Genomic DNA, 26547 nt, shown 5'->3' with positions numbered 1-26547 from the left:
AAGACTTTGATACTGTTTCTCATGGTATCCTTCTGGACAGAATGTTCAGCATACAGCTAGAGAAACCACGGTGTGGTGGGTGAGCAATTAGCTGATGGGATACAAGCAGGACTCCCAGGGCTCTGTATTATGGACACTCGTATGGCCTCACCTTGAGTGCTCTGTGCAGTTTTGGGCACCATAGTACAAAAAGAACGTAAAACTGTTGAAGAGTGTCCAAAGGGAGGCTGTGAAGATGGTGAAGGATCCAGAGGGGAAAATGTGTGAAGGGTGGCTGAGGTGCGTGGGTTTGTTGGGTATACAAAGGAGCAGGCTGGGAGGCATCACGGAGGCTGCAGCTCCTCACAGGGAGCGGAGGGGCAGCGCTGAGCTCTGCTGTATGGGGACAGCGACAGGGCCTGAGGGAACAGCATGGAGCTGCCAGGGGAGGGCAGCTGGGGGTGAGGGAAAGGCTGTGCCCCAGAGCGGTGGACAGCGGAAATGGGCTGTCCAGGGCAGCGGGCACGGCCCCAGTGCCGGAGCTCAGGGAGTGTTTTTGGACAATGCTCTCAGACATAGGGTTTGATTTTTGGGTAGTCCTGTGGGCAGTCAGGAGTTGGGCTCTTATCTTTATGGTTCCCTTCCAACTTGGGATATTTTGTGATTCTATGAAATTACGGAAGTTTTTGCTAGGAGATAGGTAAAGACAGGGTACCTGGAGAACACAAAACTGGGGTAGAAATTGTGCAAACCCTGTAACTGTAAGAGAGCTAAAGCTAGAAAAATATTTCCAGATATTTCCAATAGATTCCAAGTCAAGATCCAGTCAGTTCATTGATGTGCTGATTGCATGCAGTTGCAGTTCACTTCTCAGTGCTCAGTGGTTGATAAATACGTTCCTGGAATTCTGCTGAAAAAAAAATAATGAAGTGTAATGATCTTAAAACAGGAGGGTTGCCTTTTTAGAGGGAAGATCATTTTACATTGTTTGTTCCAAGTAAATACTTTGTGTTGGACTAGAAACAGCAAATTATACTGGGCTAAGGCCAACATTTCACAACTGGATCTCATATATATACACAGTTTAGGCTGTGTATGTTTTGCTCACATCAGTGACATTCATTGTGGTGTGGTCATTGTATTTATCTCAAGAAAAGGAGAAAAAATGCCTACTACTATATCTCTAGCTGTTGGGTTTTCATACATGTTGCGTGAATTTCTTTATAAATGTGTTCCACACTGGAGCGTGTCAGAGATTCACTGGAACATTTCCAGGCTCATTCTAAAGTGTGCATCCTGTAGGAGACATTAGAGAGATGCAAGAAGTATCTCTAGGGGTTTGGATGGAGGGGGAAGTTTAGCAAAGACAAGGCCAAGCAGTGTGCATGTTATTTTTGGGTCTGATAATTGTCTCTGTAGATTACTGTTCCATTTCTCCTCTAAGGCTCTACATCGTAAAGATCATTTGGAATGAAGGAGAAAATTATATAAGTAATGATGACTTATAAACAACCTAAAAGTTAGAGTATATGTAATTTTGCATCTTTTAAAAGAGTATGCATTTGTTGATGCATTTTATAATTTAACACTCACGTTAACACTCACTTCTGTGCTCTCTGTGCAGGTACATGTCTCGAGTCCATGGTATGCATCCAAAAGAAACCACTCGTCAGCTGAGTTTAGCAGTCAAGGATGGTCTTATTGTTGAAACCTTGACGGTGGGGTGTAAAGGGTCAAAGGCTGGTATTGAACAAGAAGGATATTGGTTGCCAGGAGATGAGATTGTGAGTATAAAATCTTTGAGAAAATAAATCACCATTTCTGGTATCTTCACATTAAATTTGATTTAATTTCTATTTGAAGGTATTTACACATGCTATGTTGATGATTGTGACCAGGGAAGTAATGTGCTCTTAAACCCTTTCTATTTTAACCCTTTCTGTTCCATAGGAGCTCTTTGTTCTCAAATGTGAATTTTCTGCTGTGAAACACTGTCGAAATCTTGCTCAGTCATGCCTAACATACATAGCGTTACCTCTTCTACAGTTGCATAGGAAGGTAGTAGATATAATGGTATTGGTATTACTTGAAATTCCCAGGTGTCCAGGAATACCAATGGTGATAGCTATTAAAATGTATTAATACAAAAATTTTGGCTTAGTGTTGCCTAAATCTGAATCTTAGAAAGGAAAAACTAGTCCATTTCAAAAGTGCTCAACTTCCAAAAATTCCAGAGAACCACAGGAAGTTATATATTTTGTTATGTATAAACAGACACTAAAAGCTAAGTTTTATAGATAATCTGGAAGCATTGGGGCATTCATTTAAGAAAGATTTTCTTAGTAAATTAGTTACAGGCATCCAGGCATTGTTCCACTGGATATGTAAAACAAATATTTAAATCCAATTAAATAGGTTGAAAGCTATGTAAAGGAAAGAAAAACATGTTTTCTCTGTCCCTAAAGCTAAATTCTTATGTACTCACAGTGCTAACTGAGAATAGTCTAATAGACCAGGAACAGAAGTTGTGCTATTATGTTGCCTTGTTCAGAAGCCTTTTCTCTGCATTTACAAGACAATGGTTTTCTGACAGAAACAGTTTAGCAAACTTTAAAATACTTGAACTAGAAATGGTTGTTTTGGAACATAAATTTCATTAAATAGTGGTAAAATGGGCAACATCTTCCAGACAGAGATAATGATTTAAACTTTGAAGAAAACCAGAAAAATTCTACAGAAAAATTAACACTAAAAGGTACTGAAATACTCATTGCAGCTGCATAATTGCAGCTGTTAGAGGAATAATATGCTATTTTTTCTTCAAAATAAAAATAAATATAAACTATCAGTAATAGAAAGCATTGTATTTTGAACTATCCTATTCTTACTAATTTGAAGTGTTGCAATATGTGTATGTTACATCACTGTTAAACTTTTCATTCTAATTTGTTCAGAAATCCTCATGGGAGTTTCTAAAGGGTATTTAGTTCTGTTTCCACAGTTCCCTGTGGGATCCAACATTCAGAAACTTCTGCTTAGCTATTTTAAATTTTTCTTTTGTCATTTTTACGTGTTTAGAAGTGATGTTAATTGTGTAGACACTACGTAACGTATTCAGATATTTGTAGTTATCACAAGCGTTCAATGTGTTTGTTTCCTCTATTGCTGAGAAGAAAAAAGAAAAGAGTTGAATTGCCTCACAATAGCCATTTTGTAAAGGGTCATTCAAAAAAAAAAAAAAACAAACAAAAACAAAACAACCAACCAAAACCCTGCTTCTTCTTAACAACATTTATCTAAACAAAATAGTATGATAATCAGTATGTGAATTCCTAGTGAACCATTAGAATTAAATTATTTTATCTCAGAATGGAAAGAGTTCTCTTTGACTTGGCTAAAGCTATTACGTAGGTCACAGTGTGAATAGCCTTTTGGTTGGAAGTACTGATTGCTAAGCACTGCTGCATTATGCTGTGCCCATATGTCTGACAGCCATTTCAGTTGTTCAGAACACCAATGCACGCTTGACTTAATGGCTTTTTGCATTCGTAGGAATCAGGTTCCAATCAGGGCCATGTTTCAGCAGTACCCGGCTTCCAGCATCTCTGGATCCTAATACTGAAAATGCTGCAGACACCTGAAGCAAACTACATTGACTTGATATAAAGGAATTCTCTGGGGGGTTTTTATTCAAAAATTTTTAAAGAGTAACAACATTATCACTTGATATCAGATACAGTATTTTCCATTCTCCAACAATTGGTGCAAAACTGTAAAGTTTGGTGTGTTCCCTACATTGGACTGAATGTGACACTGGATAGTGTTACACGTACTTTGTCTGCACTTGATCGAGATGTGGTCTGTAGTTTTGTGTAATCCAGATCTGGTACTAATGACTGTTGAACCATGAGTTCAAGTTACATTTCAGTGAGGACGAACTCATAGGAGTCTTTTGAGAGATGCACCCTTAGGAGGTAGAACTCTGAAATGGGGCTGTTAATGTTGTAATAGTGATTTCAGACTCAGCAATCTATGGCACTTACAGACAGATCCTTGACCCTATTGGCAAGCATCGTTTCACTGCTAGAGGTACTGCTAGAGCTTTGAAAGCTCATGAAGTGAAAGACTTGAGAACTGATCTACCACATCTGTGCAAAAAAATGCCATTGGATTTCAGTTTGTTTTCTGGCAGCATGCTGAAAGTCAATAAGGAGCACCTGTTACAAGGAGTTAGCAAAGGGATACATTCTTCTCATCCCTCCTTTGATTTTTTAAAATCTGAATATTTACTTGAAGTTTCTTTGCATTTCTGAACTTTTGGACCTGAATCCTATCAATTAAAATCTGTATTCAAATAGATAAATTAATTATTTGGTCTGCAGATACTGCTGAGCTCCTGTATCTGTTATTCAAGTAGGTGCCTGACTGCAGGCTGACACAAGGCCTGAAAATACTGATTTTAATGGTGACTGTAGATTGATTGCTAAATGGTAACAATAATTAAAAATATATGGATTATGAAAATGCAGGTTTGTTTGGAAAAGATTAATTAGGTAGTTTGTGGTGTTTACTTTCTTGTTTCCAAACCCTTGTGCTATCCCTAGTTTAACATAACAGCAGATAAATGCAGTAAGGACATGATGTCTGATTTGGTTTCTCACAGCCCTCAGAGGAAGATGTTAAAAAATTTATGCTGCTTTGCTATCGATGTTCTGTCAGAATGGTGGTTTAAAAACAAAATAATATATATATATATGTATATGCACATATAAATATATTTATTTATTTTATTAATTTCTTTTGAAAATGAGGCAAAGTATTACGTCCTCAGATGTCATACAAAAGAACTAGCTGGTGTGTAAAGATAAAAGTTTGTGAGCATCAAGAGGAGGCCTTTCCAAGAGAGACTGTCATCTGAAAATGAATGTTCTGAAAAACTGGAAAAAAAAAGAATGATCAGATTAAAACAGCATAAATTTGTCCTCTTTTTCTCTGATGTGTATGGGGGAGAGATTTATATATGTGTTACTAAAACTAATTTAATGTATGAAGCCAGTTGCCCAATATACTGTATTCCAATAGATATTTATGGGTTGGTAGCTACGTAAGAACTTTGCTGCAAGTGTTTTACTTTCAAGACTTGTGCAGGTACTCATTTTATTTGCTCATTTACCATCTATACAGATGTTTTGCAAATGTTCAAAATGTGTTCTCATCTTACAGGCTTTCTCATCTTACAGATGATTAATGCATTTGACACAAAATAAATGTGAGAAGAAATCATTTTCCATTGTAACCCAGCATTTTAGTCAGTAATTTTGCATTTTCACTGTCTGTCATTGACATTATTATGCAATTCAACAAAATCTCTGCAGCTTCTTGCCCTGCAAGGGAAATGTCAGTCCTGAAATCTGGTAATGGACATTTACTTTTCTTTTCTAAAATCTTTATTTCTATTTCTCACAGAACTTTTGGAATTTGGAAGTGTTATTTATTCTCAATTAAAAAAACAAATGATGTCTTTGCTCTTCAGGTTTAGAAAAAAATGCAAATAAGTGTTGCTAACAGTGTTGTAGATGCAATAACTACAAGGAAAGTGTGGTCTTGATGAATGTCCTTACAGATTAATTTCTGGTTTAAAGTTTTGCCATTAATTTTGTGTACTTCTATCACGGTAAAACAGTGATCTCAGTGAATAGTCTAATCTCAGTGAAAGAAATTAATTAAAGCACTACCTTTATGAGGTCTTAGATGTATTTCTTACAGTTAGTGTGCCTTACTCACTCTCATATTTTTGATTTTTTTTTACAGACAATGTGTGTGGAGGTATTTTGAGCATTGATTGTGCTAATTCTTCTCATGGTTTAAGTCATAAAATTGCAGTGGCCCAGCAAGAGGCATTATTATGCATGTATAGTTTCAATTTACATGTGTTCATAAGGCCAGATTATGTTATGTTCTTCTAAAATGGAGATGTGTTAATGGCACAGATTTATTGTTTTCATTTGAAGGCAACATACTTCATAGCATTGCTATGAATTAAAGCTCGTAGTGACCAAATCCTCTAATGACACATGAAGGGTGAGGCTTCACACGTTATTAGGGTATTTCGAGCTATTTTTTCACTGCCAAAATAGATACAACTTGGTCATGCTTTTGAGAGGTTACTTTTTTATAGAGGTCTTTTTTCCCCAAAGCAATCATGTAATTCATTGCTTGTATATAGAGCCTGAAACTCTTCTGGCTGGTTAAATATGACTTTGGGCTGTAGTTGTAATCATTTATGTGTGCACTTGTTGTTCTCCATATCTCTAATCGCTGTTTCTCCAATTCTTATATTGTAAGCACTTTTTAGTTAGGTCATTTGGAGGGGTAGTTTTCTTGCTTTCTTCTTTTAAGAAAACCTTAGAAGAGTGTGATTTTTCCCTACACACCGTGTATTTAAAACTTGCTAACTCATCCTGGCAATTTTCTGATTTTTAGTATTTGAAAAGTACTGCTACTTGCTCATAGTAACTCCAGATACTTTCAAGTCCCAAACCTGCCTACATTAACCACCTCTTCACTGTGCTTTACCATCATTTTAGCCTTTTTGTGGCCCACTGCTAGCACTGTGAATTTATTAACCCTGCTAACCTCAGGTAAACACCCAGTGATTACTGTGATTTGATGTGCTGCAGCTTTATTTTTATGAGGCTCAGTCTATATAAAAGATGTATTTTTGTTGTTATGTTTCTGTTAATCTAATTTGCTTTAGATTGAACTAGGTTTCTTTCTTGCTATGCTTAATTGCATTGGTAACTATATTTTTTTCTATGCCAGGGCATTGCTGATATCCAGAAGCAGTATTTTGATCTGCCAGTGCCTTCTTGAGTCTCTCCATAAGTATTGAGACAATCATGGCATCATAAGAATGGTCACTGTGAGGGTTTGAATCTTCTCTGGATATAAAATACACTTTAAATTTAAAAAGAAAACATAACAACCACATAGCTACCAGTTATTGCTAGCAAGCTGGGGGCTACTAATTTGCTAAGTTAAGAAACAGTTTTAATGTGCATCCCATTCATTTCAATTAGAATCATAGAATCATATAACGGCCTGGATTGAAAAGGATCACAATGATCATCCAGTTTCAACCCCCCTGCTGTGTGCAGGATCACCAACCACCAGACCAGGCTGCCCAGAGCCACATCCAGCCTGGCCTTGAATGCCTCCAGTGATGGGGCATCCACAGCCTCCTTGGGCAACTTGTTCCAGTGTGTCACCAGTAGAATAATATAAAATAGCAATAGTGACTGCCAGCATCTTCATCATGAATGCTCTTCCTACTGGAGAGCACGAAAAGGAAGAACATGTCGTACCAAATGAAGAAAAGTTTTCTTCACAGTTTTAAAAAAAATATCATCTATCTGTATTGCCTTGAATCTGAAGTCCTATGTGAATTCACCAATCCAGAGCCAAATACAGCCCAAACAATGATAATTGTTTCTCTCGTGTTGTAACAAATCAGACATTTTCCAGTCTTGAACTTTCCAGAAAGATTTTTCATTATTATGAAATTATCAGTATTCTTTACATTTGATGTTCACTAATGCAGAGTTAATGAATGTTCTTTTGGGAGAGAAAATTTCATACTAGCTTCCATCTCTAATTTCACACCTCAGATTAGGTATGAGGAGGCTTTGAGGCTCAGGATGCCTATCAGTTCTCTCTCACGAAGGCACTCAAGGGAAATGCATATCTGGAATTGACTCTTTCTTTGCTATCTTATCTTTCCATCCTCTGAATTCCCATCTTTCAGAGGTTATTTACCACTGTACCAGTCACTGCACACTAAAAGAAATAGATTTTTCTAGTAAATAATTATCATAAATTGCACTAGTGTAAACATCTGCTTATTATTGAGCCAAAAATACATGTCCACTAGTGTAATACCTTGCTGTGGATTTATGAAAAACAAATCTTATCAAGTCATCAAATTAAAGCATAGATTGTTTTTTCCTTGAGGAGCAAATTAGAACTTGGAACTCCCACCTCATGGTTGAGAAGTGTTTTACTGTTGCTGTGTTGAACCCAAGCCCCTCTTTGTCTTCACATTAAGGCTGTTAACATGTAGCTCATGAGGATGGCCTCGCTGTCTCAGCAGCGGCCTTCCTTTCGCAATGTGTGTTAAGAATCATTAACAATTCTGTACATTCCTTTTCTAACTTTTCCTCTTCCTGTATATTCAGGAATATTTCTTCCCTCTATTCCAGCCCTCTTTTAGTTTTCATCCCCTAAAAAGGAAGTACCTGTACCTTCTGAAAATCGGTATAAAAGCTCACATTGTTTGAAAGATCTTCACACTACTAATGATGACACTACAAGAATCCACCTTATTGCATACCTAAGAGATGATGCTTCTTTTAAACTGGCGAAACAACCTCATCAGGATCTTCATTTGCCTGTCTCAGCTTTGCAAATGTGACTTAAAAATTTGGTCAATCCAGTGCTCTTTTCTTCTTGAAGGTTCTTACCCACTATTCTGTGGTTGTGATACTGACATTGTTCACAGTTTTCACATGCTTCTGCTCTCTTAAGAGATCTGTAGGAGAATGATAATTTACTTTCAGGTTTCAAGTAGATTAGTCAACCTGGTCTGTATAAAGTTTCCAGCACGGGACTCAAATTATGTTAATGTATTAGATGACTTAGACCAGCTCATCTTGAGTTTGTTCTGAAAATATGCATTTTGTGTTTTTCCACATCCTTTGTGCCAGCCCTGACCTGGTAGCATTGTTTTTATTCAGTTTGTGAGTTCAAAATGCTGTGCATCTCTGACAGTTACTTTGATTCCCTTACTGTGATGTCATGCTGGTCTCTGAATGAAATTTTATTGAAGCTAATGAACTTACTCACATTTCATTCACAATAAAAGCAGACTTAATTCCTTTTCTATCACTGGCAGCTGAAACAATACCAGCCACACCTATGGCACAAGAAGGGAAAATAAATTTAAACAAGAGTGATTAAAGGGAGATTTAAGCAAGGAGTGTAGGAATTTATGCTGTTGGTTCACATAAAAAGATTAGAATATTGTTTGAGAGAATTGTGTGTGCAGAAACATCAACATAGAGAAACACCACAAAATCCCATGCAGAAGTTATGGCCAGAGGAGCAATGTAAACATTAACTAAGAAGGAGAGAGGAGGGAGAGACCTTTTATGCACAGTCGTTCTTGGAAAGACACTCGGAACTACAAGAAGAGAGGTGGGTTGTTGTTGTTGTTGTTGTTGTTGTTTTTCTGATCTGGATTCATTCTGTGTCTCAAGGAACAAAACTTTCTCATACATGATATGAAAATAAAAGGCACTGCACCTTGTAAGTACTTCACTCTGTCACTGACGTATCTCCCTAATGAGAATAGCTTACAAACCTCCTCTTGCTTCAATCTGAGTAAAAAAATATGATATTAATAGCGGAAGTGAATGCAGTTTCTGAGGAGATAGGTTGCAAGTTTCTGTTGACCTTGAACTCACTTGGAACATGAAGGAGGATAAAAATTATTTTCATTTGAAATGACATTCTTTTTCTAATAACGTGAAGGAGAATGCTCACATTGTCTCACCTGAAATAATGTATACTACTGCTACCCAAATGTGATCTTCTTGAGAGGGAAACTGAGATTTATCCACTGCTTCAGGGACACAGCTCATAGGCTGAGAAGATGAACACACAGAGATTTTAGCAGTCATTTTGGCTGCTGGCACGCTACTACGCTTGCTGAAAAAACTGCACTTCTTCCTTAGCTCTGGGAGTTGGAGACTGACTGCACTTTGGAGCCCATCTCCTCAAATGGGCCAGCGCATAAATATAAGGTAGATGAGGGAGTGAAAATCTACCTGTCCTGGTAAACATCCAGAGATGACTTTGGTGGTTTCTGCTAGAAACAGAAGACTTCTAAGACAAACTGGCAATAACTTAATTAGACAAATGGGCTTGCAGATGAAGCTCAATGAAAGAAAGTCTACTGAGAGGCTGTGGAATTCACTGCAGAGGCTGAGTCTACTTGCACGTGTGCCTCAGAACTGGAAGCAGTTATCAGTGAAGAAGATGGAACTGAATTATCACAAGCCTCTAAATACATCTGTGTTCAATACACGTTATAGAGAAGGAGGTTTTGATCTGTCTCCTGACTGATGATTTTCTGTTCTTTCTAGGATAAAAGTGATTTCTAAAATGAGAAAAATTAGAAGTAATGGAACAAATCTGTTGTTGACTGATACTATGAAAATCTATATAAAATGAACCAAGACATATAAATAAAGTACTTGGACTTAAGGAAGATGCCTAGATAGTTGTGAGGATATATGAGCTCATTATTGCTTTGGATTTCTTTTAGTGATGAAGTATGAGTAATGAATGCCCTCAAAGTATCCTACAAAGTCAGGTTGTGGACATCCATTTTTAAGATGAAGTTCAGGTCATCAAAGGAAAGGATCTATAAAAAGGCAGGTGATTTGCAATGGACAGATTATCCTGTCTCTTAAAATCACAGATCAGTGTAGCTACCTGCTGCAGCAGTTTCTTAGAAAAGGAAGGAGAAGATTAAGTGAAACAGTTTCCATAAAGGAATTCTACTTGCTGAAGTTTTTTTGGCTTTGAAGAAGAGACGGATGCTTATTTACTTGCACAACACTTTTGATGAGCAAAAAAACCCACAAGCAAAACATGAGTCAATGTATCTAGTAAGTACATATATACAAGAAAACTACTGGGGCGAAAATGAGCTTGTTCTGATGCTGAATTTACTCTATTTTGATGCTATTATTTATATTACTGTAATATTAAATGTAAGACATGGGATGATCTAAGAAACTTTATCGTTGTAAAGCAGTCATCCTGATCAAGTATGGATCCTGTAGGGAAATACTTTATTAAATGGCTCCCTCGCTGTTTACCTGCTGCAAAGATGGTCAGTCCTCTGAGTCATCAAACAATATACTGTGCCTTCAGTGCTGAGCCTAACCCATCGTGATGAAGAAAAATAAAAGCAGATTCAGTGGGCTACTGAATGGAAGTTTACAGGAAGATTCTTGATCGCTAAGAAAGGGGTGGAACCAGAGATGCTTGGTGTGAAGAGAAGGCTGATCAAAAGGCCCACATAGGGCTGCCCTCACAGCAGGCTAGGGCCTGTGGCAAAAAAACATGCCATAGAGAAAAAAAACCTGGAAATTGTGCTCTGTGGCACATTGTGTTTGCTAGACCCAGGAAGTATGCGGTGCACATTAATATCTCACTGAAAATCAATACGTCTCCCAAGAGTTGTAGTAAGATTTCTTACTATTTACTTACTGGTGCTGTACCAGTGAGATACAGCCTGCCTAAAAAAGAGACAGCTGTGCACATACTGGGTGCATACCTGGTAGTCTGAAAAAAAAGAAGGAGCCAGGATCTGCTCTGTCCGACTCCATGAATAAACAGCCACATTTCATAAAACTTTTGTTACAAGTAGTCACTTGGAAGTTCAGCAGTAGTGCAAAAGCTAGATAGATCAGAGTTGAACAAAGTTTAGCATTTCTACAGTACTTAAAGGCTCTTGTCTGAGCCTGTTGCAGACAGTCTTTAGTATAGATTCTGATACTTATGCTTTGAGAAAATATTGATGAACAAATCAATATTAAGTGTGCAATAGCTGTTTAGAGCAAATATGTAAGTAAGAATTATTTCCTTTAGGTTTTGTCTTGGAGAACAGGAACATTGTAGGAGATGCACCCCTCTTCCCCCGTGGTTTGTTGCTTTTGTGAATGATGAAGACTGAAAAATGCGCTGCAAAGTTTTAACAATTATCTATAGCAAAGCCCATGTCTAAGCAAGAAGCTTTGATGGAAACAGATGCTACCTGAAAAAGACGGAAAGAAACTGACTGATTAAAAATGGAAAATTTGTTTAAAAATATATAGCTATCACTATGAGCTTTTTCTCATTTAAAGAGAAAGCCAGTAAACAGACCTTGAAGAGCAGAATCCTGAATTTTAACAGCTTCTCTCTTACCTGAAGGAATCAAGCAATTCATTGGGCCAAGCTGAAAATACTCTGGTGTAAAACTGATGGAGGTGGAGAGGAGGGAAAGAAGTGTTCCTTATGGCTATTCCTGAATCTTAAAATACCCATGAAGAAACTGAATCCAGAACACATGCCTCAGGAATGACATCTTTAAATTGAACACAGCCCAATTAGGTGTCAGAGAAATGGGAATCAGAGAAACGATGGGAACTCATTCATTGAGATCTTGTCCAGTTTTCTAAAGGGTTATGAAATAGGAAAGATTCCACTAAATTTTGGGTTGGTGATTTGAAAATGTCTTGAAATAAATATAGCATATAAAAGCTATTATTTTAAAGTAGTCTTTATTTTGTAAACGACTTTTTTTTCTGCTGCTGTGGACCTACTTGCCATTCTAGACAGTGAGATTATTGTGACAGACTAAAAGTGTTGTTATGATGCAGTGTGGGTGAAATAGCACAGTGTATCTGCTAATGGTCTTCCTTTAGACTAAATGTAAAAGCTGTTGTGAGTTCTCTATTCATGAGAAGGCAACTGGAGCTATAGAGGCTCTTTAAAGCACAGACACTGCATAGAGCTGACCGTGGATTTGTGCACAGGTGGGTCTGAATGAAAATCCAGTGATCTGAAAGGAGCTGTGTGTGTGTGTGTGGTGTGAATGGGAGTTCTAGAGAAGCAGCACAGCAGTGCATAGGTAAGCAGCAAAGAAACTCTGGAGAAGCCCTTGAAACAGAACGCCTGGGAAAACAAAAAGTCCAAAGAGTACAATGGGACAAAATGCCATAAAGGAAAAGGCTGGGAAGCATGAACTCCATGGAAAGTGCTCTCCTTCATTTGCGTCATACTGAATTTAGGACAGCAGAACTGTATGTATGTTATTTGTAAATAAACACGATTGCGCCAAAGAAATGACTGACTTAAAATTGTTTTTCTATCTGTGTGACCCTTTTTATTTTTTTTTAGCCTGCTGGTTGGGTCCAAAGGATAGCCATGATTTGGATGGCTTGGGAAATCTAGTTCAACTGTGTGAAACCAGCAAATCCCCATAGAGGGGAGTTTTGTGAATAGAGTTTTGCCTTTTTCCCCCTTCCCTTTTCCTCTCTTCCACCTGATAGTAGAGTGACTTTTTACCGAGTATCTGGGCTACCATTAAGGGACTTGGAGAAAACAGATTAACAGGTAAGAAATGAGTTATGTTAATGGAATGTACATTTTAAAAAGGCAAAATGGTCCTTTTAGACAAACTCTAAGTAAAGCGGTTATAATGTTTTCACGTGCAATGACTGCATATCAATTATAGGAAAATAAAAAGTTACTGTTTGTTTTTATCTCTTTTTTGGTGCAGTAATTATGGTATTGGTAAGGTATGGAAGTGGCCTAATTGTTGTAGTTGTGACCTCTAAATTATTGTTAATGTTACTGTCAGTATGTGCTTCACATCTCCTCCTTAATGGTATGCAAATTGTACAGCAGATTGTCACATTCTCCAACATACAGATTCCCTATTTCAATTACAGCGAAGTAAATCTCCATTACTAATGAGTAAGCATTTCTTTTCCATGTACATTTGCATTATAATGGACATTTTCTTTATGCACTAAAATTACTCTTTCCTTGACAACAACTTTATATTTCATTTTACAGTAAAGGCTACGACATGGTGATTCATTCTTTTCTGTTGGGTTTATCTCTTTTTGAAGTGTCAAGTGTTCTAGGTAGCCTGACATTTTCTGTCCTATGTTATTTTTCTGTTCTTCCAGAATAAATATGTGTATGTTCTTTAAGACAACCTACTTAATACAAATCATGAAAAAGTAAACTTATGTGTCAGTCATAAGCTAAGCCATATTTCAGAATTGTTGCTTTGTTTTGTTCATGTTGCTGAGAAATTTTGACTGCTATCTATGTCAGTGCAAAGTGACCTTTGTGATACAATGTTTGACCGATTTGAATATAAAGAACAAGTGACCACAAGTGACCCATATTGCTGCAAGGTTCCGCTCTGCTTAACAGAGTGTAGCTTTTTGGCTATTAAATGAAATCCCCCAAACAGACATTTGCTGCCCTGCTAATGCGTATATCTACAAATGCAACGGGCAGCTGAGTAAAACAAAGGGGAAAACTGTTGTTCCATCTGAGCTATGTGGCTCTGCTGCCAGCCCCACTCCCTCCTAAGAGCTGTGGGCAGTCCCTGGGTACCACCGGACTTGGGCAGTCGGCTCCAGCCAACGCAGGATTCCCTTGGTGACCCAGGGGCTTCCCCTGCCCTCCCTCAGGGAGCGAGAATATTGGCAAGCTGAGTCCCTGTGCTGGAGATCCTGCCTTCATTCTGGATGGCCCCAGGAACACGTCCTCTTTTGTTATACCATGAGGACTGTGAGTTTTATTGATAAAGTGGGAATTTCATCTTTGATCACATGCAGTTTGATTTCATTGGGGTCTGTGCAGTAAATCACTTTACAGGAGCCAACACAGTTTTCTGTATCATTGATTAATAATCATTAATATTCTTGAACATTTCTAAGTTTCCCTGGTGGTGGGTGTATATATGGGGAAGAAGATGGGTGTTGGGTTCTTTTAATCATATAAGTACCTGGGATGTTGTGAAGAGACAGAATGTGGTTAAAACATTAGGTATCATTCCAGAAATGCAGGAAGAAATGTATGCAGCCAGATGTTAGAAGTAACATTGATTTCCTGGTCACTGTGCATGAATTCTTTCTAGCCTTGTGTATATCCTGATAATCGGACGGATTACAGTATAGATACAAAGTTTGTTTTGTTTTTATTTTGAAAGGCCTACGGTATGCAGCCTTTTTCCCAGACAGCAGCAAAAAACAAGGTGAACAATTTTTGCACTATGTGGTTTTGAATTCTGTCATATTTTCTATTACGTTTCTGTCTTCCATTAGGATAGCTTAGTTTGCTATATTAACCACCAAACCATCATCCATATCACTTCCAATTCTGAGTTTAGTCTGCATTATGTATGTATCTAGTTTGATGATTTTTCTCTCTCCTGGGGGCTGGAAGTGGTTACTCACACGTTACAGTTCAAGACGTTGTTACAATGGTTGCCCTTAAATCAGTCATTTTTGGAGTGGCTGATGACACCTGGTGGTGTATAGCGTAAATGCAGACTTAACCGCGTTTGCAGCTGGCGGAGGATGTTGACCTGTCCTACCCCGAGCACTGGCAGGCACTTTGAGCTCTATAAATGAATCTGGTCTCCTGCACGAAAAAGTCTCTTGGGAGCACATTCTCCTCCCATTCAAACACATGCAAACCGAAGCAGTAACATTTCACTGCTGCTGGAACAAAATTACTGCCTATGACCTTGCTATTGAAGTCAATAGTATAGCTTCTCACAAGGGCTATGTACCTTTTTTATTTTCTTTATTAACTTTATGGATATGTTGCATAAATGAATGTTCTATATATACTTATGCACTAAATATACTGCATTAAACTAAAAATCTCTGTGAAAAACCTAGTGATGCCTATTTAGAACTAATGATATTTTCAAAACTTTCAATTGGGACTACTCAAGAAAGCTTCTTCTGGTGTTTTATTTAACATGGTTTCTGGCTTGAGCGCGTGGTTTTTCTTGCCAGCAAGTTCCCTGTGTTTATTAAATTCCACATCTCTTTGCCAGCATATTTCCTAACAATGGAATATCTGGAATATACCAATAAGTAACGAGTGTGAATAAAAAGGAAAAATCCTGAAATCCTTATTCTGCAGTGAAATTCCTCAGTAGCCAGAATCTCTTGGGCTCTTCTCCATTTGATTTTTCTCTGGATAAAACTTCAGTCAAACCTTTCTTGCTTAATTGGCCCTTTGTCACTTATTTATTTATTTATCTTGCAGTTCTGTAAAGAAGTATTACATTAAATATTGAATATCCTCATTTTTTGTCAATCTGCAGAGAAACCACATGCATCTACAATGCAGTATCTTTAGTTATTTCTAAAATATTGCAAAGAAAGGACTCTCAAAGTGTTCTGCCACTGGATTTTGTTGAAGGGGAAAGATTTGGTGAAATGAGAATACATTCTTTATAGCTAAATTAAGTGGTATTGTTTTGCCATTCTGAGATACGCAGAATTGATACATAAATAAGAAACAAAACGAGTAGAAAGTCAAGTTACACTGTTAATCTGAACAACAAAGCAGGATGAAGTTCTGAGTCAGAAATTGGTTAAGGATCTTTTTTTGATGTTTTATTGGTTTGTTTCTCCTAAACTTACTGCTCCAACATTCATGGGTATAAACTTTAGTGTAGGCAATTGGGGTTGTCCTGAAATGTCTGATATTTGTGGAGGACTCTGGTCAGATGAGTTATGTACAGGATACAGCTGCTTCAGCCTAAGGGACTGGAGGTGCCACTTTGTAGCACTTCTTACCCCACATTGTGAAGGGGACCTATGGACCTGAGGGGCTCTGCTTCCCAAGCATGGAAGAGAAATGGACAAAAGCCTGTTCAGGCCAGTGGTGAGAGTTGCAGACTCCACCTTTACAATGTGACATTAAAAAAGCTCCATCCGATTTTTATCAAGATAACTTCTTGAAGAATAGGAGTAATTTTTTCAGATATTTGAACCCACTGAAAAGTGACATTTGGACATTAAAAGGCATTGGGAGTTTAATCTGAGATATGACAGTTATTTTCAAAGTGTAAGGAAAAGAATGGCATTTCAGATAACAAACATTTGATGGTGGCCACTGGCAATTCTGTCTGGTTTTAGTGCTAGAGATTCCTAGAGCAAAATTCTGCCTCCAAATTATATGCATGCTATTCTCAATTACTTCATCAAAGCTTATGCACATGTTTCAAAGGTCAGAATTTGGCCACTGGGACTGAATATTCAAGAAAGAGTGTATTAAAGACATCTGTATATCAACAGAATCACATCCTTTGTCTTCTGTAGGACATTTCAGGAATAAGTGCTATTGGGCACTGCAAGTGAAACAGTTTCTATTTTTTGAATTGTATTGAGATTGCTCAGCAAACACATTTCTTGCAATTTTAGGTTCATGATTTCATGTATTCTTTGTAACTTAACACTGAAAAGTTGTCAGTTTAAAGAGAGTAAAGACTGGAAGGGGTCACCCTTCAGAATATTACAGTTGAAAATATACTGTAACAATCAAACCAAGGGGACATAGTCTGAGGAAATAGGTATGCTCAATTGAAGTGCACAGCCTTTTGTTTGTAGTCTAATGCAGAGAGGTTGACAACAGTGTTGTACACGAAGGTAGATAACAAACCCAAAACTTTTCATTGTGGACAGAGCTCATATTTGAAATTATGTTACCGATCAGACACTTGAAAAAGCTAAAACTTGGCATTCACATGCTGTTTGAGTTAGCACATATTAAATTGATGAAGATCTTTAAGCATGTAGCTTTTCCCCTGTTTTTTAAACATTATACACTTCTTAAACTGTTTGTAATGTCTAATTGCTGCTGGGTTTCAAGACATATATCAATTTTGTTCTTAGTTCCTGAAGATTTTGACAGAATATCATACCAAAATATTTTGTATTTTTTGTAGGACTGGGAAACAGAAAATCATGACTGGTATTGTTTTGAATGCCATTTGCCTGGAGAGGTGTTGATATGTGACCTGTGTTTTCGTGTGTATCATTCCAAGTGTTTGTCTGATGAGTTCAGGCTTAGAGACAGCAGTAGTCACTGGCAGTGCCCAGTTTGCAGGGTGAGTACCTACGAGCTTTCATGTGCTGATTAGAGGGTTGCTATTCATGAATAGTTTCATTAAGGTGTCCAGATGGTCTGGCCAGGTTAATGGATAAAGAACTGAATATTTTAACAATGGTACATACCTAGAGCATCTGTACAGAGATACTGAATTATGGTGCATGTAGCAGATGGTTATTTTTCAAGACTCCAGCAAGTTTTACTTATACATTTGTCAGCACACAGTATACTGTGTGGGAATGTGTGTACGTATGTATGCAATGTATGAATGCAGTATATTGTGGAAATCTTCAACATGAGTAAGTAGATTGCTGTATACGATGCTGCTGTTTTTACTTAACCTCATTTTAATGAATCATAATGTAATTTTTTTTTTTATTTTGACCGCATTCCTAATATTTTATTAGAATCATATTTTGCATTATGAAGCTACAATCATGTTGCTGACAACTGTGGTATCTAAAACCAAGGGGTGAAATTCTGCCTTTCATTTACTCCTGTGCATTTATTGGCATGAAAAAGTCAATATGGATTTCACCCATCACATCTGTATCTAGACTGCTCTTTCTTCACAGTTGTTTCTCTAATGAATATAGTAGGGTGACAGCAGTTCTTTCTTACGTATGTTAGAAGAACAAGCAGGTATGTGTCTACGTGTTGTTAGAAGACTAGACATATGGAAGTGCTTGCTGGTACCCAGCCTTGCATCAGCCAGATGTTTTTCCTAACTGTTGTCATCTCCGCACAGCCTCCCACGGTGCACCACATTTCTAGGCTTTCTTCAGTAGGGAAGAAAGCATATGAGTAAGACAAAATTGTTGGTATAAAAGGTATAAAAATCTGCCAGTTGCCTTCTACCTTGGGTTACTGGAGGAAGAGGAAGCTCCTTGCCAAAGGCTGAGGTCTAGTTGTAGGGCAGAGGACTGACCTTCAGATGATCTCTGCTGTAACCAGTATTAGGGGTTGGTGCTTCTTAAGCGCAGAGAAGTGTTGTGTTTTGTTTTCTTTTTAACATATGGATTGTTTTGTTTCAAAACAGTACTTTCTGACTGCTGTTACCTTAGAACCAGTTGTAAAAACCTGACACCTGCCTCAGAGTGGGAGCTCTCAGGGTTTAGGGAAATACCAAAAATAAGAAGTGTAAGGGAAGCGTAAGGGAATTAAAAACTATACTAGTGGCTGAGAGCAAGCAGTTAAGAATAAAGACATGTACTGTATCCTCCTGTATCAAAGTAGCAGCATTTAATTTAACTATTCAGTATTCTCTCTGTTAAAAACAAAGAATGGGAGTATATATGTGAATTGCTTTTAGATTTTTAAATTAATCACCTTAATAATTGTTGTTTCCCATAATAAATACTGATAGTTCTTACAAATAATTAAGATCAGATAAACCTGATCCAGTTTCCACTCTAGTTTGCAAACAGTTTTAGATGACGCTTGGTGAAAGAGTAAATGGTTTAAGCGAGTTTGTGTGTTAGGAGGCTTATGGCATCTGTCTTACAAGATGGATGTCTGCAGAATGGAAGAGCTGAACCGCTGCATGCGGAGTGCACCCATTTGCGGGGTGGTCTGCTCTGAGTTCAGCTGGATTTTCATCTTAGAGCTCTGAGATACTTTATGGCACTGATGTTAAACAAATATTTACCTTTAAGAAAATGCTATGAATCTTAGACCATATGTAGTGTGTTCTTTTGCCTATTGATTCCCTTTTTGTTATACAGGGAGAGGTTTGGGGGTCTGTTACATCCTTCCTGCCCCAGAGACCTTTGGCTTGCTCAGTGCCTTGAGTGATAACCAACGTACTTATAAGAATGCTGCCATTTTAAATGCCATGCCATCCATTTTTCCCTTGCTCTGGCACCTCTTACGATAATTACTCCAATTCGTTTGAAGCCCTAAGTTTGCAAACTGGGGCTAACGAGGTGTGCACAGTCCCTGGGAGCAAGGCAGAGGTCTAGATGAGAATTAGCATGCTTGTGTCGGGTTTCAGTATTGTTCCACTGCTTTCCCCCACCTTCCTAGGAACAGGCTGCTCTAATTTTATTTTAAAAGAGCAAGAGAGGCCTATATTCAAAATACTATGGTAGTTTAGAGAACCCTGGCTGATATCCAGAGGACATAACAGAGCTTAACTGTCTTGCGTAAGGACAATGGGATTTATTTTGCGTTATCTGCAGTAAATATGGATGTTCAAGGAAAGTAATAGGGACAAAGAGATGTGTATATTTTTGTACTTTTTTTTTCTTGTGACTGGACATAGAACATTTTACTGAGGGATCTCCAAGCTCTTTACAGAGGTGAAGTGGAAATATGTTTGAAACCTAATATATTGGGAGAAATAATCTAAGAACACTTCATTCTTATGTAAAGATTGCTTCTGTAATGCTGCCAAGGTCAGCAAGCCTTTGGATTATTTGTTTCACAATTGCTGGCTGTACTAGTTCAATCAACCTGCGCAGCTTTATCTTGCACACTTGACTACTCAGAAGCATTTTATAAAGGACGTTGCCAAGGATTTGTTCATAACTTGAAAATATTTTTTCTCCTGTAACGTTTAGAACAGTGCCTCACAAGCTGTGCTCTGAACTCTGTTTCCCTGCTGGCAATTTTTTCCCACTGCATCCATAAGCAAGAATGTCTCATTCTTGGCTTTTTTTTTTTTTTTTAATTTCACAGAACTAATGTGAATATTTTATACCTTACATAATTCTCAGCAGGAGACAAGAGTCAAGCAAAGTTCAGCTCAAACCATACTGCAGTGATTGAAGATGCTCCCTGACTGTTGACTAATCACTGTCTTAAGTGAAATAAATTTGTGTTATCATAAAAATTCCTGGTAGATAGGTCACTAGGGAAAGATGGTATCAAGTGGTCTTAGGGATTGCATTAGCCTTTTCCCACTACTGGAATGGTCTGTGCAATACAGGGTTAGTCTGCTGGGTATCTGGAGGATGCAGGAGACTTGTATGCTTATTGCCACTCTTTGGTTGGATAAAGAGAGGAAATTAATCTCATCCAGTTGTTAATTTAGTACCTCAAAACTGCATAAAGTACTGCAAAAAATGCAGTGTTTTATTGTAGTTGTTGTTGTTTGTGAAAATAGATGTCTAAAAGAAGTCTGAATAGGAGAAAATTGATCCCAGATTGAATAGCTGCCTGTGATTAATACTCAAAAAACTTTTTTTTTTAGTATTTTTTTAAGAAAGGCAAAATTATGCATGGTGATATATTTTGTCCCAGAGGAATACATTTTTTATTTATGAAACAAAAAGGAAGAATTACTTTTGGTTTCACTTTTCTCCCTGGGCTATTTTGTTATTGTTGTTGCTGTTGTTGGGTTTTTTTGCAAACGTCTGATCAGGCATTGATCTTTCATGCATGTGCTGTACAAGGAATTATAACCAATTTACCCATGGTAGTAGGTTGTTCAGTATTTCTGTGTTTTGTGCATATGCAAGCAAAGTAAAGTGTAGAGCTTAAGATATGAAATACTGTGCTGATACATGTTCCATAAGTAAGTTGTTTTAGAGTGCTGGTACTCCAGTGGACATTTCGTAGGGTACATAAAAATTCTCCATCATGCAGTTCACAGTTAGCAATAGGTGTAACATGACAAGTGAGAATGACAAATTATAGAAAATTAGAAATACAGGCACATGAAGATTACTGAGGAGAAGTAGAACTAGAACTTTCTGTAAAGAAAACTGTCACAGCCAGAACCTGTACAATAACTACATGATGGAACGTATTCCATAAGTAGGGTCTGGCATATTTATACAAATTATACCTGTGCATTAGCACCAAATTCCTCTGTAAATTTAAACCCTAAAAAAATCAAAGGGCCAGCAGGTAAATCAGAGAGCTCATAAACAACACTGGTGGATAAATGGTAAGCTTGTACACTTAGTTCTCCTCTGTGGATGCACCACTGGAAATCTTAACTGCTTCTGGAAATGGAACTGGTGACTTAGAAAGATGTGTCTGTCACTGAGCAGCCTTCACTTAATCCATCACTGAGCAGCTTCCTGCTCTGATGTGGAGCTCTTCAGTGTGTGCATACACTTGACAGTTGAGAGAAGAATGGGAAAAAAGGTTAATCAGGGACTATAAGGAAACCTCTGTACCTCAGAGTGTGAAGCATAGATAGTTCCACCATAAACAGTGCCCCTTCAGGCTGGAGTGTTTCTTGGGTGTCTCTTCAGCTGGTGCTGACCTCAGGGAGTTCATAAAGCCTTGCAGTGATTTCCTGCACTGTGCATGTCAGGGTTGCTAAGTCACTTGCAGCTTCACAGTGCAATGTATTGCCACCCTCTTTCCCAGCGAAGCACTTCTATTAATCTGGGATAATGAATGCAAATAGTAACGTAAATCCAGTCTTCAGGTACCAACTTCTAAAAAATAGATGTGCCACAGAGGGTAATGCATATTTAAGGTATTTCCTGCACTTACTAGCAGTTAGGTTGCAGCTTTGGCCTTCTGCCTACCAGATGTTATGAATCTTCTACATGAGGATTGTTATTGCTATTGTCAAGTGCTGCACTCCTGCACCCACAATGTAAACATCAATGCCTGGCACTTGACTATGATTCAAAGAGGAAAGGCTGCTGATTTCACTATAAGTTGGTGTGACTTGGAAATAATCCCTGCTGGGAGATAACCCTGGTGGGCAGCTGAGCATCATGCAGCCACTTGCAAGCGTCACTCCTTTGCTCCTCGGTGGGAACAGGCAATGAGGAAAGGAGGAGTGAAAGCAAGAAAACCTTGTAAGGTGAGAAGTGGAAGAAGAGAAGAAACAAAGCAAAACAGAAAAAGTGATGCTAAAGCAATTGCTCAACATCTCCCATGGGTAGCCAGAACCTGAGCTAAAGATGGATAACCTCCATAAAGCACCCATTTTCCCTTTTTATTACTGAGCACCATAGAATTAGAGAATTGTACAATCGTTAAGCTTGGAAGAGAGCACTAAGATCATGCAGTCCAACCATAGATCTGGCTAGTCAATCCATGATGCTATATGGGCTAGGATATCTCTGTCATCAGTTTGGGCTATCTACCCGGTTGTATCCCTTCCCAACTTCTTGCACGCTATCCATTCACTTGGGTATACAGAGAAACAGAGAAGTCCTTGATGTTCACTGTCGATCCATAGCTAAAACATCCCTGTGTTATCAGAATGGTTTTGGTGACACATCTAAAACCCAGCTCCATAAGAGCTGCTGTGAAGAAAATTAATTGCATTCCAACCAGAACCAGTACAATACGTACATTAAATGATCCTGAAATGATCTGTTTGGGTTGGATTGAATTTTAAGAGTCTCTTGCAAAAGGTTTTCAATAGTGTGTCTTAGTCGATCTGACTGTGAGAAAAGATAAGTAGTAGACATTGCCACTTCTGCAATTTCACGAGTCACCAGTATTATTTTCCTTTCCTAAAAGTAGAAAATTGAAAGACAAAATTTTCATCTGTACTTGCTTTTATATCACTCTGTCTATAAAGGGACGTGAAAGTGGGTAAATTTACTTATCTCAGAACAATATAATTTGATTTTATGTTAAAGATATCCCTCATCTAATATTAACTATTCTTTAAGTGTGTCTAGTTTGACTAATCCCAGAACAAGACAAGTCTTGAAAACACATACTACTTTTATGGAAAAAAATCCATGTTTTTGATCATAGCTTCCAAATCACGTGTTAGGTATGTCCTAACAAGTAAACCTGTTCAAAAGTGAATGAAGTGGTTTTATTATACCTTTCTACCAAGGGTGAGTAACCTTGCCATAAAAAGACATTATGCTGGCACATGGGCTTCTATTCCCTGATTCGTTACATTTCAATATTTAGAAAAGCAACTGAAGATCTGTTTTTTTTTTTTCTTATATCAATATAGAGAATTGAGGAAAAAGTAGAGAAATTCAAGTTTGCCTGAATTGGCAAGTTAATTATATCATTTTCATTGGTGCTTAAGATTATATTAATTGCTGACATCAATAATGACACAAAGCCACCTATCTATCTTTATGATCTGAGAGATAAGTCTGTAAACCGTCTATCTTAACACAGTCTCTTACAAACTGTGCTGCCCATCAGGGCATGATAAAAGGTTCACATGAATTTTGAAATATTTTAAGGGATGATATATTCAGAACCGTGTCAGAAAGAGAGGACTAATCTCTGCAAGTTAATTTTATTGCATCTTGAGAAGCCTGTTAAAATGGTACGTCATTGGCAAGCATACAGAACTCTTGCCTAAAACGACAAAATGACAGCTGCATTTCATAATGCAGAAAATTTAATGCATTGCAGCTGAGTAGGAATATTGTTTTATGCAAAACTGAATAGATAATTGAATTTGAGTAGAATGCGTGTTCTTGTGGCGGATTACTTTGTCTGCCTTGTTTACTTTAAAGAGATACTCAGGTAATTCAAACGTAGGGCTCAAAGAAAATTCTGTCTCATTCCAGAGCCTGGGCAGACAGTCTAGGAAGCATGAACACTGTGAAAATAATGCTAAAATGTGATAGGAGAGTTAGAAAGATCTGCTGGCCCTTTCCACAGTACTGCACTTTGCCTAACACTGGCATTGTCCTTTCAGGAAAAAGCTATAGCGCTGCTTTGCATACAGTAGTGTTGCATGTGGGTTCATGTCTGTGGGGCAGAGGCTATTGAAGGTACACTCTGTAGCTTGCAGTGGTGAGGTAGAAATATTCCATCACAGACTAATGATTTTATGTGTACTGCTAAGTAATTGAACAGACACCTTTATAGGTGCTATGTACAGATTTTATTTAATTTGAGAAGGAGGTAGTAAGTGCAGTCCTGAGATGCATAGGTTACACTCTTGCTGTAGCACCAGGGCCAGTCTGTGATTTCAGTGTCTTCAGTGTCTTTCAGAAGGAATGAAAGCAGAGCACACTCAACCAGAAATCAAATTTCTGTCCTTTTGTCTTTTTTTCTTCTTTTTTTTTTCTTTTTGTATTACCGTGTAATCTGTGCTCTGCTAAGTAAATATGTAAAACTAGTTGCTCTGTGCTCAATACATATCTTCCCTCTCTATGTCCAGGGTCTGTTATGACTAATTTAAAAAAAGAAAACAAACCTACTGATTAATAGTTTGTAAGCCTCTTAACCTCTCTTAGTTACCATTAGGTACCCATGTGGTACTACATGGCAAACTGGATTCTGTTACTTCATGTGCATCATACGTAATATTGTTTGCTAAGCAGCAGTCATACATAGTTGTGTGGATCTTGCTGAAGACAATCAAAGTTTGAAGAGGCAGGTGTAGCTCAAAGTATTTGGTCCCCATACTTTGCAGACAGCTGATGATTGAAGGCATAGAATGGAGAACTCAGCTTGGCACTCATTGCATTCAGAGTTTTGAGGTGAAGTAAACATTTTTGCTAAAAATGTAAGCAGCCGAAAACCTCTGCCAGAAGTAAGCCTGGAACCCATACTGCTATTTCACTGCACTTTTGTTTTGAGGAGCTCCTATAGGCAAGAACAAAGAAGAGATAGCAGCTGTTGTAAGGCCATGTAGTACTGTGCACAGCCAGCAGCCTGGGCTTGGAAAGGCTATTTTGTAAGAGAGCTAGGCACCTGAGAGCCACCCTCTATGGAGCAGCATGTTCTCTGCATGAAAAGCTCCCTCTAGCCTGAGTTGACTTTGAAGGGTAGGGATAAGACTCTGCACTAGTCCGAGATGGGGATTAAAATGTCTGGATCCTGAACTGTTAAAAAGAAGCAAACTGTGCTCTGAAATCTAGATTGGGTTTTATGAAGGAAGAACCACAAAAACTAACTGCTGTATTTCTTGAGCAACAGGGAGTACTCTGAGTTCTTAGTGGTTGGAGCAGTCCTGTGTTTGAGTGTATCCCACACGGTGTCTGTTTGCCTAGTAAGCACATTATAGATAGTATGGGATATTCTTTTAAAAGTAATTTATTTTACTGATAATTTAATGCTTTGCTAATTAAGAAAAAGATGGTTTATAAACTATAATGCCCTTCTTCATTACTTTATTCTAATAAGACACGTTTTTATGTGAAAAGTTCTGGCAAAATAGTATGAATATAGGTAGAAATAAAACTGGTAATTTTTGTATAGCTGAAGTCCTCAGCCCAGTCGTAATTCTAAGCAGCATGTATGGTTGTTATGACCTGTTAGTATTACCACTTCCTCAGAAAAGATTTCCCCCTAAAAATTCTTCTGATATAGCTTGATCTGAAATTACATTTTCAAAAAATGTTGTGACACTGAGAAAATGTTTGCTGGATGAACTTTGAAGTCAAAATTAAAATGATATGATTATGTTTTTCTTTGACAGAGCATCAAGAAGAAAAACACAAGTAAGCAAGAGATGAGCACATACCTGCGGTTCATAGTCTCTCGTATGAAGGAGCGGGTGAGTCTGAAACAGGGACAGTTGGCAAAGTGTTGTGTGCTGTAGGGGATGCAGTGCAGCTGGCCGTGTGTGACTGCGCTGGAAGAAGTCCTACAGGAGAGTGTTGTTTTATTTCCCTTGTCATAAGCAGTGCGTGTGTTTCAACATGCACTTATCATGTCTCTTGGCTAAGATTAATATAATTGTGGCAGGAACAGTTTATACAACGGGCCCGTAGCTCTTTTGAAACTGATATTTTTCAGGTTTGAGACACACGTAATGTGTAAGACTGCTGATCTGCAGCTGGGCCTTGTCTATTCTCCACCTGAAATATTCCAATCTATTGCAATTATTTAGTCTTTTGTTCGTGTTTTATGCAGATTCTCAATGCAATAACTTGTATTGTCTCGTGG

The 26547-nt window shown here is 37.9% G+C and overlaps 1 protein-coding gene across 8 annotated transcripts in view; it reads left to right on the top strand.

Moving 5' to 3' along the window:
- ZMYND11 (zinc finger MYND-type containing 11) overlaps positions 1 to 26547 on the top strand; it is a gene marked incomplete at both ends in the record, with an annotated part of 58992 nt that overhangs the window by 15796 nt on the left and 16649 nt on the right. For 4 of the 8 annotated variants that reach the window (XM_079537978.1, XM_079537979.1, XM_079537977.1 and 1 more), the window contains 3 exons: positions 1604 to 1763; positions 17585 to 17746; positions 26078 to 26155. In XM_079537978.1, the coding sequence (XP_079394104.1) occupies positions 1604 to 1763; positions 17585 to 17746; positions 26078 to 26155 (400 nt within the window). Of the gene's footprint in view, positions 1 to 1603; positions 1764 to 14824; positions 14870 to 17584; positions 17747 to 26077; positions 26156 to 26547 lie in introns of all 8 variants that reach the window. The other 4 variants (XM_079537981.1, XM_079537982.1, XM_079537980.1 and 1 more) reach the window with 2 other exon arrangements.

This window comes from Tetrao urogallus (assembly GCF_951394365.1).
Source record: "Tetrao urogallus genome assembly, chromosome: 7".
NCBI lineage: Eukaryota > Metazoa > Chordata > Aves > Galliformes > Phasianidae > Tetrao > Tetrao urogallus.
The sequence above is the reverse complement of the archived record's forward strand: the minus strand, read 5'-3'. Positions and strand labels throughout refer to the sequence as shown.